The sequence below is a fragment of the Periophthalmus magnuspinnatus genome, chromosome 14 (genome assembly GCF_009829125.3).
Source record: "Periophthalmus magnuspinnatus isolate fPerMag1 chromosome 14, fPerMag1.2.pri, whole genome shotgun sequence".
In the NCBI taxonomy this organism is placed as follows: Eukaryota; Metazoa; Chordata; class Actinopteri; order Gobiiformes; family Gobiidae; genus Periophthalmus; species Periophthalmus magnuspinnatus.
This window is the reverse complement of record NC_047139.1, coordinates 30478675-30496690: the sequence shown is the minus strand read 5'-3', so window position 1 is coordinate 30496690 and position 18016 is coordinate 30478675. Positions and strand designations below refer to the sequence as shown.

At 37.6% G+C, this 18016-nt stretch overlaps 1 protein-coding gene across 3 annotated transcripts in view; it reads left to right on the top strand.

Moving 5' to 3' along the window:
• The window catches only part of tiam1a (TIAM Rac1 associated GEF 1a), a 55019-nt gene extending 37908 nt beyond the window's left edge, over positions 1 to 17111 (top strand). Inside the window, exons 15-30 of one of the 3 annotated variants that reach the window (XM_055226422.1) lie at positions 543 to 629; positions 2398 to 2610; positions 3765 to 3842; positions 7593 to 7663; positions 9672 to 9887; positions 9962 to 10030; positions 10137 to 10262; positions 10476 to 10584; positions 10863 to 11042; positions 11135 to 11253; positions 11326 to 11434; positions 12902 to 12960; positions 13093 to 13189; positions 13523 to 13610; positions 13799 to 13968; positions 14678 to 17104. In XM_055226422.1, the coding sequence (XP_055082397.1) occupies positions 543 to 629; positions 2398 to 2610; positions 3765 to 3842; positions 7593 to 7663; positions 9672 to 9887; positions 9962 to 10030; positions 10137 to 10262; positions 10476 to 10584; positions 10863 to 11042; positions 11135 to 11253; positions 11326 to 11434; positions 12902 to 12960; positions 13093 to 13189; positions 13523 to 13610; positions 13799 to 13968; positions 14678 to 15240 (2354 nt within the window). In that variant the 3' untranslated portion in view covers positions 15241 to 17104. Of the gene's footprint in view, positions 1 to 542; positions 630 to 2397; positions 2611 to 3764; positions 3890 to 7209; positions 7395 to 7482; positions 7664 to 9671; positions 9888 to 9961; positions 10031 to 10136; positions 10263 to 10475; positions 10585 to 10862; positions 11043 to 11134; positions 11254 to 11325; positions 11435 to 12901; positions 12961 to 13092; positions 13190 to 13522; positions 13611 to 13798; positions 13969 to 14677 lie in introns of those variants that run through there. The other 2 variants (XM_033978328.2, XM_033978329.2) reach the window with 2 other exon arrangements.
• Positions 17112 to 18016: the final 905 nt, after the last annotated feature.

The following is an 18016-nucleotide window of genomic DNA, read 5'->3' as shown; positions in this document are numbered from 1 at the left end:
ACTTGCATATAGTCATATACCAGTATTTGTCAATATGAGGTTTACTGGTATACTGATAAAAGACCAAAAATACATTAAATTATCACCATAAGTAAAGATGTTGAAATATCTATCCATTAAATCAGTATTTCATAGTAGTATTAATTCATTATGAGTATTTATTAAAGCTGCTCAAATACAATGGAATCAGCCCAGTAGTTTACATAGAAAAATGAAATAGTACTTCTGCTTACTTCATTGTAAAAAGTTATACAACAGTAGATATTTCGCTACATATTTTCTATGAGCTTTACTTGGTCCACTGTGTTGAGCTACAGAAATAAATTGACATGATTGATGTGTAAGCCCTCGTGACATAAACAAATGTGCCCCAGCCAGACATTTATTAACAAATCAAATTGATTTTAGAAATTGGATTTTAGCCTGTCACGCTGCATAAAAATGAATGAAATATAGTCATTTTGTGTGGCTGTAATTGTTTAGGCATTGATACATTGAGATCGTATAATGTAATAATGTTTTTTTTAAATTTGTGTTTGTAGGTTTTTCTGTGGCAGTGATTGATGAGGACGGCACCCAGCAGCTGCACATCACTGAAGTCAAACCTGATGGACTGGCAGCATCCAAAGGTAAACATTCAAATATTTATATCATTATTGTTTTATATAATTATCATTTTATATCCATTTTAACTGTATTCTCTCATAAACGTCTTGTAGATGTTGAAGGGAAGGACACATGGCAGTCATAACATCTAATGCCAAATAATTACATGTGGATTTAAATATAGTTTTCTTTTAGATACCAACTGTTTAAGACATTGAATCTGTTTTGTATTTATTGGATTTGTGTTACAATTTAAAAGGGGTTGGTTTTAAAATGACAAAGCCTCTTTACAGTCCCACAGCTCTTTGAAAATGGATGAAAGCCTTGTTTCTTCCTGACCGGCTGACTATAGTCGTGTCAGTAGCTCTCTCTCCTCTGAGCACTGCACGGACCTAATAGACCTCAGAAATGGAGGGCTGCAGATAAAACACTAATGTACAGAAAATAGCACGCCCCAGGGTCAAAGCAAGGTTATTGAAGTGTGAGATCATGTCGTCCCAGTGCCCCATTTGCAAAGTAAAAGATGCACGTTCAGCAGACTGCTCCACTGTCTGATGTTTTAACTAAAGGCAAATAGAAAACGCTTTAGCAAAATGCATGAATATCTTAACCACCATAAAAGTATTAGTACATTGAATTGAAGTGAGCAAATTAAGAGTGAAATATAAAGTAACAAACCAGGTTGCAGCCTCTTATTGTCTATCTAATAATAATAATACTAATAATAATAATAGGGCTTGTTCACCTATTTGTTTCCATATACACAGACAGTTTTTAACTTACACAGTGCCCCTATGATTTCTGTTTTTGTTCAGATAAAATACATGTTTGTTCTCATTTTATTTCCCTGTCAAGTTCACAATGTTGCCTCCTGTTTGATGTATAGATATTGCAACTAGATAAACCTTTATAATATTTTTGAACGAGCTAATTCACCAGTCAGAATTCATGTGTCTCCATTGGTTTGTAATATGAGTCAGAAGAAATGAATTGGAAACTAAAATAACCACTCAAGGGTAGAAACAAGAAACCAGGCCAGTGCTGGAGAAGCAAGCTCCAAGGCTCGTCTACAATCTCTCTTTTTAACTCTATGTAATTCTCATTCCCGGCATCTTTATACAAGCACAAACGCAGACATACAAGCACATAGATCTTCTATACTGCTGCTCCTCTACACTACAACTATGGCCACAGGGGTGATCTCCTCTGCAATAAAGGCTGACAGTTCACATGGTACACAAGTAGGTCATAACTGAAGGCTAAATGTGTGGCTGTACATAAAACTGTGTACAGTTTAGAGCTGCATTTATTCACTATACAGCCAACAGAGAATAAAAAAGATGTTAAGGACGTATGCCGTGCCAAAAACGTTGCTCCAGGCTAACAAGTCTTCAGTCTTCAAATCTTCATTTTGCATTAAGAGCGAATGAATGCGCTGATGAGATTTCTAAAGTAGCTGTCATGACCAGTTAGCTTTATTTTCCAGGGTTAACAGCTAATTGGTCAGCTGATGTAGTGGTAATTCTCAATTAGTGCAATAAGGAACAGGTGGTCACTGCAAGGAGGAGACAAAGTGGACGATAAGCTACTGTTGATACTGGGGCTGTACGATATGTTTTCATGATCCTTTCATTACCAAAGATGGACAAATAATAAGTCATTGTTGTTATTTATGTAATGTCTTGTTAAGCCACAAATTAGCTATGCACGTTCAATATATCAAAACATCGCAACACATTTTATTTTCCTAGCTTATGCATCATCTTAAAAAAACATACCTTCTCTTTGTAGGTATTCGAGCGGGGGATGAGATCTTGTTTCTGAATGGTAAATCAGCGTGTGCTCTGGACATGGAGGACATGAGGGGTGCATTTGTGAACCAGGCTGTGACCCTGACTGTGAGTGTCCTGCCTCAGCTCGACTCCCGCACTGTCTGCTCCACCCCCCCACGCCGCACGTACGGGGAGCAGGACACATCCACGGATATTTTTTCCCAAAACCAAGGTACCTCCTGCCCTACATGACCCAACTTTAAGATATATAGGTGTTCATGCAGGTTAAGTTTTGTTTTATTGTCTCATCTGCAATGTCATTTTTCTCTTTACTTGTCTGTCTTGAATGCCAAAAATATATGCATTTTTCCCACATTATTAGTATTAATGTAATAATGTGACCACTGTAACCCTGGGAAATCTAACCCACAACCAGCTTACATTGAGACAGCAGCAGTAAAATACTCGAAACTTTTAATAGGGTTATACCTGGTGACATCTCTGAGGTTTTTAGCTAAATTGTCAGGTAGACAGTCTATGGGGATTACTTTTAGAAGATTATGATCAAGAAGCACCTTGATGTTGCCACATTACGTATTCCTACTCAAGATCTGTACCGTCTTTACTGAAGCCCAAAATCACAGAGAATCTTCCCTCAAGGTTGTCTCCTCGATCTTTTAAGTGTGTTGTCTGTGTTTTTTGTTATTGTTTTGTTTTGTTTTGCTCTACACCCATGCAAATAAACTATAGGTGAAGGTGAACAGGATCCCAGTGATTCTGCATATCTGTTGTCTTAGCTTTGCCTCGACCTTCCCTCTTCGTCTGTGCAAGGGCGTCATTTGTATTCCTGGTAAATTGGGGTCTCGTGTTGCATGGGTTGATAAGCTGCTATTGTTTATACAGGGACTCAGTGCAGTATGAATATTAATATGAATCCTTGAGCTGTGTGGACCTGTCATTGCAGAAGGGAGCGCCATATGTAAGGGTCACAGCCACTCGGAGAGGTCAGAGATGTTATCAAGCTGAAGGGTGAATCACGACGGGCCTTCAAAGCAGAGGACATTTTGTAATCACTGATCGTGTAGATAAAACCTCTTGAAGAAACTCTATGCTCTGTCCTCCATATTTTTCCAGTATTCCATAAATGGCCTGTTTAAGTATGGAAAAAAATGTTGATAGTTTTCATGAAAATCATTTTTAAAATGTGCATAGCAACTAAATAAGATTTATTTATGTGTAATGTGTTTTGAGATTTTTGCCCATGGTAGATTATAGGGCTTTTCAAGAGGTGGCCAAGTCAGAACATAAATGAATCAATTGTTGTTATTCAGACCCCTACCTTGAAATGTAATTGAGTATATAGTTACAACAATTGTCTTTTTACAGAGGATATTCTGGATGAAGTCTCAGGACTGACAGTGGAGAGCCTAAATGAAACGTTGGACTCACCTCTCCAACTCCAGAGTCCCTCAGATCCAGATGACCCAGCATGCATGAGAATGGGACAGAGGGTAAGAATACCAGCAAAATAAACATTATACTATATGCCATACTAGATAAAAAAAATAGGCAACTCAATACAGTCCAAATCAAATGTACAGAGAAAAGCAGCTTACTGGGAGAGCTCTGTGAAGATTGGAACCACCATAAATAATTACCCACAGGATGAGAAGCAGCTCTGCATAGTATTGCGTTTCTAGAGTTCACGACCTCTTCATATGCGCCGTTTGAAGTAGCTGATTATTTGCATGATAGTGTTTCAGTGCGATGACAGGGTTGTTTGTCATATGCTTTAGCTGTTGGATACATTTCACTTATTCTGCTTTGATATACTGTCCTTAAAGGAAAAACAAATGCCCATGATTAGTGAAAGATGTTATTTAAACATAATCACCCAGAACAGTCACAGTATAAGATGGTAAGAATATAGCAGTTACAACAACCAATTTGATTTTAGCCTTACAGTGTTTCAATCCCGCCCGAAGCGAATTGAATAATCAACACAGACATAGTGATTGTCCAGCACAGCAAAAGCAGACACCAGGCAAGTTAGGTCAGCTGTCAGTCAATGACATTTTCACAATTGCAGGTGTATAACAGTAACAAAATCTAAACTGCCTTACAGATTTCTCATTATACTTCCACCACATACTCATTTATTGTGTATATGTACATCTGGTTTTGTGTGTTTTACTATTATTACCAACATATGGTGTGATTTTTGTTGCGAGCAGCTGTTTTTCTGATACAGTTGTGCAGATTTGGCTCAGTGCATTGTTCTTGTTGAGTCCATAAACAGGTGTATGTCGTAGGTGCGGGACTAGAGACAGACAGGTGTTACAAAGAGCATCCCAAACTGCATCACTTTGTAATTACGCCACTGTCTGCTCTGATCAGGGTCAGACCTGTGATGGCGGTGTCGCCCCGTTTCCCTTGGTTACGCCTGTCACATCCATTACCACGGCAATGGCTGACGAGCAGTAACGACCGGAAACAATTATTTTTGTTTCTGTCAATTTCCCGTACTAAAATGAGGAGAAGGAAGAGCTAGTGCCATTGGTTTGTTTCTGTATTTGTGTCAGCGTGCTTCAATCTTAAAGTACGGGTCACAAATTGGGTCAAATTCAGTCTAGACACAGTTCATTTTGGTGACTCTAATGCGTCTTTATTTATTTGAAAGGGACAGATATGTGCAATTAACAGGGATTATAGTGTCTATAACCTCGGCTGACTTCTATCAAGGATTTCAACAGAATGAACACTAGAAATGCATCAAATTGATATTATGTAAAACGATGCCAATGAAGCAGTGAAGAAATTGTTACATTGTTTTCAAATGAACAGCAATGTTGGCCAGTTCTGTGTGTAGTTTTCTTGGAGTTCCCCCTTTAGTTAAAACATGAATGACAGGTTAAATATACATTTTCTGTAGAAGCAATTATTATTGTCACAGTTATAGCACTGCCGTTGCTATAATATGGTCAAAGTCATTGCTTTTGAAAAAGTCTACAAGTACATACATTATATATTTGTTTTTTGTTTTTGTTTTTTTGTACTAGAAGTGCACTGTGTTTTTTCTTGATCTTTTTCTTACCTTTCACTCAAACCCCCTGTTGTCTTTTTCATAAATGACATACGAGCATAGTCTCTCCAAACAGCACAGCTTGTCTAACTCTCCATCCTCCAGTAAACCATGACCCAAGCCTGAAGCACTTCCATTGTCTTCAAGTTCTCCCTCATATTCCCTGGGACCCCCCTCATTGTAAAATTTCATGTCTTTCCCCCTTTTTATAACACCCCATTGTTTCACCACCAGTCCCTAGTCTGGTGAAGTCTGGACTTGCATCTTACCTCATTTTGGTCTGCGCCTGCGGTCACATGCTGTCGAGATTGAAGAAAAACACTCAAAGTGGGACATTTTTAATTATCTGCACATTCTAATTACTCCATTCTCCACAGTGATCCACATCATTTAGAGGAGATAAATGGATGTCTAGCTCGCCTCGGGAAACGGGAAGGTTCATTATTGTAGACAAAGCGTGGGCCCACCTCTTTAGTATGATAAACCCAACACAGAATAAAACAATGATTGCCTGGGATAACAGTCATTATAGAGACAGTAGTGCTTGTGGTTTTAGATTGAAACACCAGGAGATGTTTTGATTGTCATGAACATTTTTGGCAAGGTCAGTAAGTGGCAAAGAGAAAGTGGTTCATTTTAGTTTAGATTCAGGTCATTATTTAAATTGAGAGCGTTAATAGTTTTGAATTAAAATAACTTTTATTTGTCTTTGTGGTGTCTATTAGACTTTATTATTAGTCAAATGTCATTTTATATTATCTTCCTTGACTTTGCTTTTTACTCTTTTATCTATATGTATTATTGAATTGAAATGCACTGTTTTTGTTACTGTAGTTTTATTAACCATTTGTTTCCTCTCATTCATTGCTTTTGCTCAGTTGCATTTGTTTGGTAATTTCTTGTATCTACCACTAGATGGAGTGCTGCACTGATTTGTAAAGTCAGCTTCACACAAATGCAGTATTGAGCACAGGCCTATGTCTTAAAAAGTTATATAAACAAAATAATACAGGGGTAGTCTTATCAGAGAAGAAGTGCTCACACTGCACACTCACACCTGAGCCATGACACAGCATCTTTTGCATATTTATTACTGCTGATTTTTCTACTTGCCTTATTCTGTCAGATGCTGTATCCCATCAATCTTTAAGAGATTAATAATTTTCCAGAGCTATTTTCAAAGTGACATTCACAAGTACAAGCCTGTCCAGTCTAAAGAGCAAAATGGACTCAGGCTGAAAATGTCAAACTAAATCAAATAGTGTTTCTCAGCTTTTTCTTTTGTGTTATAAATGCCAAAATGCACAAATCCTCCTCCTTTAGAGTGATGTGTCAAGCATGGATTAACTGACTATAATGTGGTTAATTCAATAGTGGGTGTATTGTGCAGGTTGGTGCACGCTGCTATGCCCCTCCCCTTCTCAGCTCTGTATGCATGTTGTAATAGGTATGTAGCATTTCCCAGCAGAAGCTTCATTCTTATTCTTAGTATATTTTAGAAATAACTTGGTTTTTTGGTTGTCTAGAAAAACAAATACTGCATTTTGAAGTGAAATATGTAGACTTCTGTTGATAAAGAAGAGCCTCGTCAGGGAATCTCATTTGAAAACAACCTGGAGATTTTTCTGCCACGTCAATGTTTTTAATTTAATTTAATTTTTTTAGTTTAGTTTTTTAGTCGAGCACTTTTTTGCATGCATTTTTTTGTTATAAATGTTTTGGCAAGGCTGTCAGTTTATTAAGAACAAACAGACTGACTCCTGCTCTTTTTCTGTTGGACATTGCCTAATTCCCCCGCCCCCTCTCTCTCAAGAACCCTACATTAGATCTTGTTGTTTTATGTCGTAATCTTTCTGCTACATTTGCTGGATCTACACACCTTGACTGCACAGTGGGATTCGCCAGTGGAAAGTGCATATTGACAGGACTTGCAGGTTCAAAAATCAATTAAGTCATTTTGATGGACTTAAAACCTTTTAACGCAGTGTCCATTGGCTGAACTGAATATTTCTTCTTCTTAAGCATTACATTTGAGGAGAAAGAAAGCTATTTTGGGGGCAAATGACTTCTACAGGATCAGCATTGAAAGAATCTTGATATCTGCCTTGTCTTTGACCTTTCTTTGACCCAAGCCGAGATGTTGACGTTTCGGAGCAGATTTTCCAAACGCTCGACCGAGTCCATCTATGAGGCATTACAGCTGGTGAGCTCTGATCTGTGTCTTTGGGTTTGATGAGAGATGTGTGGATGTATTAGGCAGTGGTTACATCATAAGGACCAACAGAGATGAGTTGTACTGTTTATGTGTGGACAGGAGAGGATGGCATAGTGGTGATATCATTTAGTCACTCTTTTACATTTCCAAATACCATCAGGACTAGATCAATATTAAAGAGATTAAAGATCTTTGTTAAACTAAGTCTACAATGCGGGGTATATGGGTAATTATCAACCTCTAGTGCACAGTCATTTTATATTTTCTTTACTAGTTGGTAGAAATATGCCTAGTAAATCACATTTTTTCCAACTTTGCATACAAATGCTCTTAAATATATCTTTCATTCCTGAGCACACAGTATTGACACTCTTGCATGAATCATTCACAGCTCTTTTGTTTTTTGTAATTTTGGCTTTGATTTCATAACATCTACTGATTCAGGTGTAAATTGTACTACAAATGACTTTTTTACTCCTTTACATCATCATTATTACAAAACTAGCACCCTTAACATTGTGCTGTATAAGTATGTTTATCTACGTTTTATCTATTTATCTTCTAATATTTGTTGATGGTAGAGATAGGTGGGTTGCTGCTGTGGTGGTTAAACCGGTTTGAATACCACAATGGAAAATAGTGTTTGTCACTGGTGCAAAGAAGCCGTGAAATAAGCAAAGACAGTCAGCCAGCTGCTTAAGCCTGATGGTCAACAAATGGCCACAGTGTGTTATGAGGCATTAGAAACACTTTAGTCCATGCATACATGATGCATTCAAATATGTTTAGTCCATGTATACATGATTCATGCATGATGCATTTTGGTGCTGCAGATTGAGACAGAAGTGATAGTGATATTCTGTATACAGTAAGGCACTTTCATTATTTGCTAATTGACTTTTCATACATCATAAGTCCTGGATAATTTAAAGTGGACATTTTAATTTGAATCAACATTACATTCCCTCATTGCATTTTTTTTAATTTATTTTTTGTCTGTTTTACTTCTACCGAAGCTCAATGTTTACTTGTTTTGATCTTAAGTTCACAGCTAGAACATGAGTCATGCTTACTTTACTGAGTAAAAATTATAGTTAAAGAAGAGGACATATTCAAAGTCATCATTAAATCAAGCATTCTGCTACTAACTCTGCAGGTCTGCTCTTGCTTGGTATTTTCCTGGTATTTTGTGCACTTAAGGTTTAAGGGTGCAGTTATTGGAAGAATGTGTGCTGTAGTTTCCAGCCAGTTTTATGATTTCATACCAAATCACTGAAGTCATGTTATTGGTCTTAGGAATGTACTAAAGTTTTAGATTATCAGTTCCAGTATTAAAGTGTAAATATTTGAGACGTTAAACATCAACAGTGGACAGGTTTAACTTTTAACTACCTGTACCAAAATTATATTGATTACATTTTTCTGAATCTGACACAATATTGGTGTTTATATCTGACCCCAAAACTTTCAAAATTTGAAATAGTTTTTAACATATATTGACTTATCATATGTAGTACTGGTCAGTGCATTGACAAAGGGGAACCTCTGCTTACTGAATGTTCAGCCTATGCCAGGGGTGAGCAAACTTTTTGACACAGGGCCATATATATATATAAAACATTAGAGATTTAGCCTGTAACATGTAGCAAAGCATAAATATGCAAGGATCATTGTACAAATTGTTTTCCAAATGCATTAAATTAATAATTAATTTATTCAATTTCAGTTAAATAAACATTCAGTTTTATCAAGTGCCAAAAGATCGACAACTTGTTGAAAAGGTAAATTGAACAAGGTTTACTCTTACCTATTTTAATATAATTTGGTCATGTTCGGCCGGCCGGATTAATAAGCCCAAAGGGCCGTGTGTGGCCCCGGGCCGTAGTTTGCCCATGTCTAGCCTATGCCAAAAATATTCATAATAACATTGCAATTTCAATAAATGTATTAGATTTATGGTACAACATAGTTATATTGCATATTTTTTCCTCCCCAGAGCTCAGAGCATGTGACTGGTTTCTGCCGCAGTCTCCACGACGTAAACACTCCTGAAGCTTCATCCTCGTCATCCTCGTCCTCCTCCCTGTCCCCTAGTCCAGTCTCTGCTGGCCCACCTGCTGTTGGCACAGCAACCCAGAAACAGCTCACACACGCAGACAAACTCCGCAAAGTCATCAACGAGCTAGTGGACACTGAGAAAACCTATGTCAAAGTCAGTACATGCAAGCTATTTTACACATGAAATTGTTTCATTTTATATATTTGACTCATTGTTATGTTCTTTAGGATCTCAGGTGCCTCATAGAGTGCTACTTGAAGCCTCTGCAGAAAGACAGCATCCTAACACAAGATGAGGTACTTTTCAACCCATCTGTATACAAATAAATAAAAACATAGTAATAACATAGTAACCAGGATTAAGGATTCTGACAAAAAAAACGTTGTGTCTCTTTTTGTACAGTTGGACGTCTTGTTTGGAAACCTCGGAGAGATGGTGGATTTTCAAGTGGAATTTCTGCGGACTTTGGAGGATGGGATCAGATTGGTTCCAGATTTAGACTGTCTGGAAAGAGTGGAGCACTTTAAGGTTTATTATTATTATTATTATTGTTGTTGTTGTTGTTGTTGTTGTTGTTGTTGTTGTTGTTGTTGTTGTTGTTGTTGTTGTTGTTGTTGTTGTCTTGATTGTGATTATGATTATGGTTTTATTTATTTTACAAATGAATATTAGTAATATTAATAGTAGTCAGTGACCAATCAATTTCTCTGTGTTTGCACTGGTTGTGTTTGCATTCTACAGAAAGTGCTCTTTTCTCTGGGTGGATCGTTCTTGTATTACGCTGATCGCTTCAAAATCTACAGCGCCTTTTGTGCCAGCCACACCAAAGTCCCCAAAGTCCTGGCCAAAGGTAAAAAACATACAGGCAAATATTAATTGAGTCAACATCCATAGACTTATCAAACATTTTCAACTTGACATGACATGTTAAGTTAATCAACAACAATAAAGCAATATATAGTCAGTAGGGAGTGTTGGCATATTCTGTAACCTTTTGCCTACCTGCAAATCACTGTAAGGGTGCAGTGATTATAGCCAAAGCAATTTTAATTGTAAAAAGAAATGTGCTGCTACCATTATTGGTGTTATTATTATTGTTATTAATTTTTTTTTTTTTTTTTTTTTTAGCAAAAACCGATCCTGATTTCAAGGCCTTCTTGGCTGAGAGAAACCCCAGACAGCAGCATTCGTCCACGCTGGAGTCATACCTGATCAAACCCATTCAGAGGGTCCTGAAGTACCCCCTGCTGCTGAGGGAGCTGTACTCTCTGACTGACCCAGATAGTGAGGAGCACTATCATCTGGATGGTAAATATTTATTTGTTTAATTAAAATGCTTATTCTGTAAATATATATAATTGTAAACAGTTAAACTTTATTTTCCTATTTGGTGATCACAGTTGCAATGAAAGCTATGAACAAAGTGGCAAGTCACATCAATGAAATGCAAAAGCTTCATGAGGAATATGGAGCAGTGTTCGATCAGCTCATCAGTGAACAGACAGCCAATAAAAAAGAGGTTAGCACAACATATTTGTTGTAACCACAAATCATTCATTATAAGTTATGTTAATATTATGGTTTATTTCAGGTTCCTGACCTCTCAATGGGAGATCTGCTGCTCCACTCGACTGTGACCTGGATCAACGCTCCATCCTCTTTGGTCAAGAGCAAAAAGGACCCTGAGCTGGCTGCATTTGGTAAGGACCTACTGTACCTCTGCATGCAGCAGATAAATAACTCTATTTATGATGTTATGCCTATAATCATTTACTTCATAGTGTATGTGTATTTCTACTTAGTTGGTAGTGAATAATACATTTGTATGTTGTAATGTTACACAAGCAAATTACTTGGACACAGTTGCTCAAAAAAGCAAAAGTCATATAAAAAATATGATATTTCACTTTAACTTTCTACATAGAACTTATTTAACACCCAAAAAGAGGTACCTGATAGAACTCACTTCTTCTCCACATTGTGATAAATACTCAGAGAACAGAGGACCTCTTTACAATCCACATGTTTTGGGATTGTAAAGAGGTCAATATATTTTGGAAAACTGTACATTCTTATTTAATTAAAATGTTAAACAAAAAAAACAAAAAAAAAAGATTTTTCAAACCTACTAAACTGGTTCTTTTCTCATAAAAAGATACGACTGGGAGGTTTAACAGCAGCAAAAAAACAAAACAAAACTGGCAAACATCTAACAACTTGACTCCTTGTCACTGGATCAATACCTTTCATTATATCATTAACATGGAATTATCAGTAGCTAAAATGCATGGAGCCAAAAGAAAAACTATCGCATTATGGAGTAAAACCTTAAGTTCAACAACTTATAATAAGTAGAAGAGATTTTTTATTTTATTTTATTTTTTTAATAATGTAAATATACTGTAAATTAAAAGGTAAATTGAGTAACTGTAAGGGGCCTTGGTGTGGTATAGGTGTGTGTATTGTACTGTATTTTTGTATTTATGTATAATTTATATGGGGGAGGGGCACACCAATATATAAGTAAATTGCAAGGAAACCTATAGTTAAAGAAAGAGATGAAAAGAAAAGTATTGATCTGACATTATTTGTATGTTGAACACAGCACCACTGAAGTATTATTATATAAATCTAAAAATTGTATTTTTGCTGTGTCATTTGTGCTTCATTATCAAATACATTTGGAATAAATGATGTTAAACAGAAGTTGCCGCATGGCTGTGCAGTTATGTAACTCACAGTCCTGCTCGCACGAAAGGATTTCAGGATGAACAGATGAGACCCATGATAATCTCAGAGTATAGAACACTAAACCTGTAGAGGACATGGCATGGATGAAGTAGAACATTTCAGTTCCCATTATGGACATGTTTCTATTTCGTCAGAATAAGGAACCAGCAGTTAATCCAACAGTTGTGTAATAGTTGTGCTGCAAAATATATATAAACAAAGTTTGTTATTTTTGGTTGCCCTGGTTACCTGTCATTTATCATATTCCTTGCATGGCTGATCACCAAAGGTTTGTTTGGTGTCTTGTGTCCTAACATGGACTGTGTTGTATAACCAAATATATGTAATGATAACTAACTAACTAACTAACTAACTAATAATGAGCATAACTTAGCAATACGTTTCGCAACTTCATTTCTTTATTGTTGTCCCCATAGTTTTCAAGACAGCTGTTGTTTTTGTGTACAAAGAGTCGTCCAAGCACAGGAAGAAAATTGTAAGTAAATTCCTTTTTCTTTGAACTGCTCTCATTGAACATGCAGTCTACTGTGTACGAGTTTTTGATTGTTATGCAGAGCCCTCTGCTGTCACATTGATGTATTGCACCTCTCCTATCCTTCATTTTCAGGGCACATCTCACCGAGCCTCCGTCAGTGACGACAAGGTTCCTTTCCGATTCCGTCACATGATCTCAACTGACACTTTGCAAGTTCGTGTACCTGCAAGTAAGTTTATTTTAGGGGCCCTCAGCGAAAGCAGGACCACAAGCCCCTCTTTCAGCCAGTTCTGGATCAAGCAGCATGTCTTCATACTAACATCACTCACAATAAATCTATTATTTAGGAGATTTTTTGCATCCAATTATTGTAGCATCTGGCCTCTCTAAAGCAGGAGATAAACATCATTTCTCACACCCACTGTCTTTCTGCCTCATAACACTCGCAGTCATCCTCTTCCCTTCTGCTCTTACTAAGAACCTTTAAAAAAATAAAAAATACAAAAACGCAAAACACTTGTTTATTATTATAGAGTTTATTATTATATCCTTCTTCTTTCAGATTCAGAGGGTACACCCATGTGTGAAGTTGTCCACACCAGGTCTGAATCTGAGGGAAGACCAGAGACGACCTTTCAACTCTGCTGCCGGTAAGATAAAGATAATACGTGTTTATCCAGCATTTAAGTGTCTGTAAATGTTAAAGAAGTGGAAGTGTATGGACCAGGATTCTGCAGGTTTTATATAAAGACTGAGTTCAGTCTCTCAAAGAACTACAAATGTGTATAAATACTCAACATTTCTGTAAAAATGCAGTAAGACTTTGTCTATGCTGCAGATCTCCAGAGAGTAAGAAGGACTTCCTGAAAGCCGTGCACTCCATAATCAGAGAAAAACGCCGTCGACAGTTTCTCAAAACAGAGTCTCTGCCTCTGAACCAACAGTACGTCCCATTTGGAGGGAAGCGCTTGTGTGTACTGAAAGCACGGTCGTCCATGAACAGAGCAGGTAAAATCACCACTCAAATCCAGTACCACAAGTTTGGCTTAACAGCTATAAGACATTTAATCTAATTCATAAGTAGGATTAACCTAACCTGACTCACGCCAGATTGATATGTGTGTCACTCTGCTACAGATTATTAATCTGGAGTGGGATATGACAGTTATTTGAATTTGATTGACTGAAGCACAACAGTGGAACAAAGCTAAAAGTCTAACTTTTGGTACATCCAGTTGAGTGAAAAGCACAGACATCTTCCCTGTTCCACAGAAACACAAAGCACTTCCCTTCTGCACGTTTCAGAAACAGAATAGTCCGTATTGATGTTAAAATAGGCTGAAGTACATCTGTCGGCTTGTTTTGGTTTGCTCGAGCAATTTGCCATTAGCTTCCACATAATGCTCACTGGTGCCCTGTGATTTGTGCACCCACCACCTTTCGGGCCCTATTGCACCACCAGCGACATGCCAAGATGGATTCTTGTGAGTTTGTGAGCTCACAAATATCGTGAGACTCTATCTCGCTGAGCAAGGTTAGGATTAACCACAAACTAAATTTAAACCTAGTTTAATCACTTTCAAATATTACCCAAAAAGCCTGAGATCTGTCAGTGCTAAAGCTTTTTTTAATGAATGCAGAGGGAAATGCCTAACATGAGTAACATTTGTAAAAATGGCTTCTAATAAAGTCTTTGTAAATTCTACTTTTTTTTCAGCCTCTGTTCCATCACGAACTCTTGGCTGCAGAAAACTGGTGAGAAACCGCTTCACTATCGATACAGACCTCATCTTCCATGGCAACAACAACAGTCAAGAGTCTGATCCTTCAGACCCCACCCACTACTCTCCTTCCTGTTCAACACCTTCCCAGCATGCTTTTCTTCAGCCCTGCAAACCTCAGGGAGAGGACACGGACCGATGGGTAGAGGAACAATTTAACCTGGGATCCTACGAAGAGCAAGCCGCTGTCACTCAAGTCAAAGAGACAGACATTTTGAGTGATGATGACGAATATTGCAAGTCTGTGAGGGCAGCATCTACAGAGCCTACTGATTTAGAGGCAAAGATGGATGAACTTGACATAAAAACAGAAAGAAACTGCAATGAGGCTGGACAAATAAACTCAATAAGCTCTTGCAGTGTTGCTTTGTCTCATTCCTCAGCACCGTCATTGAAGGTTGCACCCTTAAAGCAGTGCGCAGTGGAAGAGGCAACGAATATGGACCATAAAATAATCTGGGTGAGGCGAGATGACCGCTGCAATGGTGATGTCTTTTAATTGATTGTTAAAAGATGACCATTGTTTTACCAAGCGGTTGAACAGAAAACAAGCTTTAAATTAAAACTATTAATACTAGAGGAAGACTTGTGTAATGGATTCCTATTGACTTGTTTCCCTGACAATCCCAAATGTACAGGGAGTCAATTTATGCTTTTATTTTGTTGGAACTAGTTTAGAGACACAAGTTGCTTTGATACACTCTATTATCTCACATTATCCTTGTATGCGACTATGTGAACAGCTGCACTGCATGTTTACGCCAATACAAAGTGCACATACTGAAACAAAAGCACGTAAACGTAGGCAGCTAATGCATAAACACTGATGATTCTGGCCAAAAGATGTATATTTTTCCACACAAAATAATGGGCGTTTTATTTTTCGGACTCAAAAACTGTTTGTATTGGAGCACTCAAGGGCTGTGTTACTGACTTTCACATCAGGGGCGTCTGGCTCAACACCACTCAGCAGCAGATGGTGAAATCCAACTAGCTTTATCGTGCTTTAATTGTGTTAACTTAATATCAGCTGCACATTGCTGTGTATAGGCAGGCAGACAATGGTGTGCCATAAATCTTGTCTACAAAATGTGTTGCAGCTCACTTTGTCTCCTAGATTACCTTTTACAATATAGTTTGGACAATATATAGTCTACCTATTTAATATATGCCTTTTTACTGTATTTTTACACTAACAATGAGATTCCCAGTGTTAAAAACTGTTTGTAAATTGTAAATGGTGCCATAAGTCCTAAAACAACACTGTGTAACTTTTTTTTTTTTTTTTCTTTACCTGAAACTTGGTTCTACACTGTTGATAACATCCACTGGTCCCAGAACACATTTACAACTTTAATGCATTGATAAGCTGCAGTGCTTTTATAAACATAGGCCTTTGTGTTATTTATTAATTATTTACTGTTCTAATTAACTGTGCATTCATGTTGTAGCCACAGCTGCCCTGGGACAAACTAATACACGTGACTGTCATTACCAGTCTATGGCCTGTCCAAATACCATGCAATAGGCAATGAAGTTAAAACTTCATGTGAGTGATTGGAGAAGTGTCTTGCTCAAGGACGCTATGACCATGTTAACTGGAGTTACTACCAAACCAGCAACAATTCTAGTTTGACCACAACAGCTTCTATTATGTCAAATCTTATAGTGTGCTTCTTTTCTGTGTCCCATTTATGAACTTAACTTGACTTCGAACTTATCATGAATTTCAGGTTGGATACTTAGTTACAGAAAGTTCCATAGTGTTGTTTTACGATGGATGAGCTTGTGTCACATGAATGTTTAGTGTCCATTTTGTGTTAAGGAAATCTTCTCATTGTTCTATTGTTGTGCTGACTTGTCTTTATTTTGAATGCCGTTACATTTACCCATCACTATCCTGTTTTACTTGAATTTTCTTTGTTTTTAAGGAATATTTGACCGGAGCCATGCTAGTGACTGTACTGTAGATGGAAATTCAATCATGCAGTTTACCCATAGCCCTTAAACCTCTTGCGTAGTACCAGTCAATGTCACAACTTTCCAAGAATGCCAATGCAACACCTGTATTGTTATGTCTCATGCATTTCCCCTCATGACCACCAGGCGGGGCTGTTTCACTATACTGTCACCACCTGCGCACAGCCTTGCACCTTAATGGATGTATTGAACAGCACTTATTATCCAGTTTTGACAGGGGATTCACACATGGAGAGATGCTGTTGTGATGTTGAACGTTTAGATTTGACCCAGACTGTGAGGTACAATCTCCTTAGAGGCAATATCCTGTGATAAATATGACCTTTTGTACTTTGACAAAACTGTTGTGGAGTGTCATTTTTACGTCAACAAAATACATTTTATAAAGTGACCCTGTGTGCTAGAATTTATTCATTACAACATTATTTTATGCTCTTGTGAAGCTCAAACTGGTGCCAAAACTTTTTGCTGGCAGGTGGATTCAACATTTGCTCACACCTTTTTAGTATTCATGTCAGGCAAGTTTAGCGTTGTTGCCCAAGGAAGAAGCCGGATGGTCATTTTGTGATTTAATTAAGTTTGTCTATAGGCACTTTGTCTGGAGTCCAGCAGGTTTGGCTTTTGGCGCGTTGAGTGATTTGGCCTCCAGTCTTTTAATTCATTCCCTTTGTGATAAACAATATATCACAGCTGACGACAATATATCTAAATGTCAACCTAAACTGAGGTCCGGGATCTTTTTAATTACTACTAGGTGGGGTGTTTTGGTAAAATGATAAATTGGGGTGATCTTTTAAACTTTAAGATTCGTTATTTCCATGATACAAGAAGTGGATTTGAGAGGATCCCGGTCAGAGCCTCATAAACACTTCAGTGGGAGAGGTGGGAGATAATCTGACATCTGGCCTGTAACCTGAAGATTATTCCTCACATCTGGACCTGTGCTGCCATTCCATCTATTCATAATCCACACGCAAACAGCGCCAAGAACAGCGCCAAGAACAGCGCGAGGAGCACAAATGGAGCCTGGGTCTTACTTTCAGTATAAAGGCAGCATCAATATTATGAGCACACTCTCCCCAATGCTAAAGAGCCACTTTGATGTATCTATGCATTTATTATTATATTATATTTTTTTATTTATTCATTTACTTTAAAGGGCACCGAACAGGCCTATAAAGTTGAAGATATTTTATTTTGCTTGTGCCAAATATGTGGTTTGAGGAAGCATGAAGCACATAATCCATGTGCGTCATTTTAAATTATTACAATGTTCTTATCCGGCTCCATTAGGC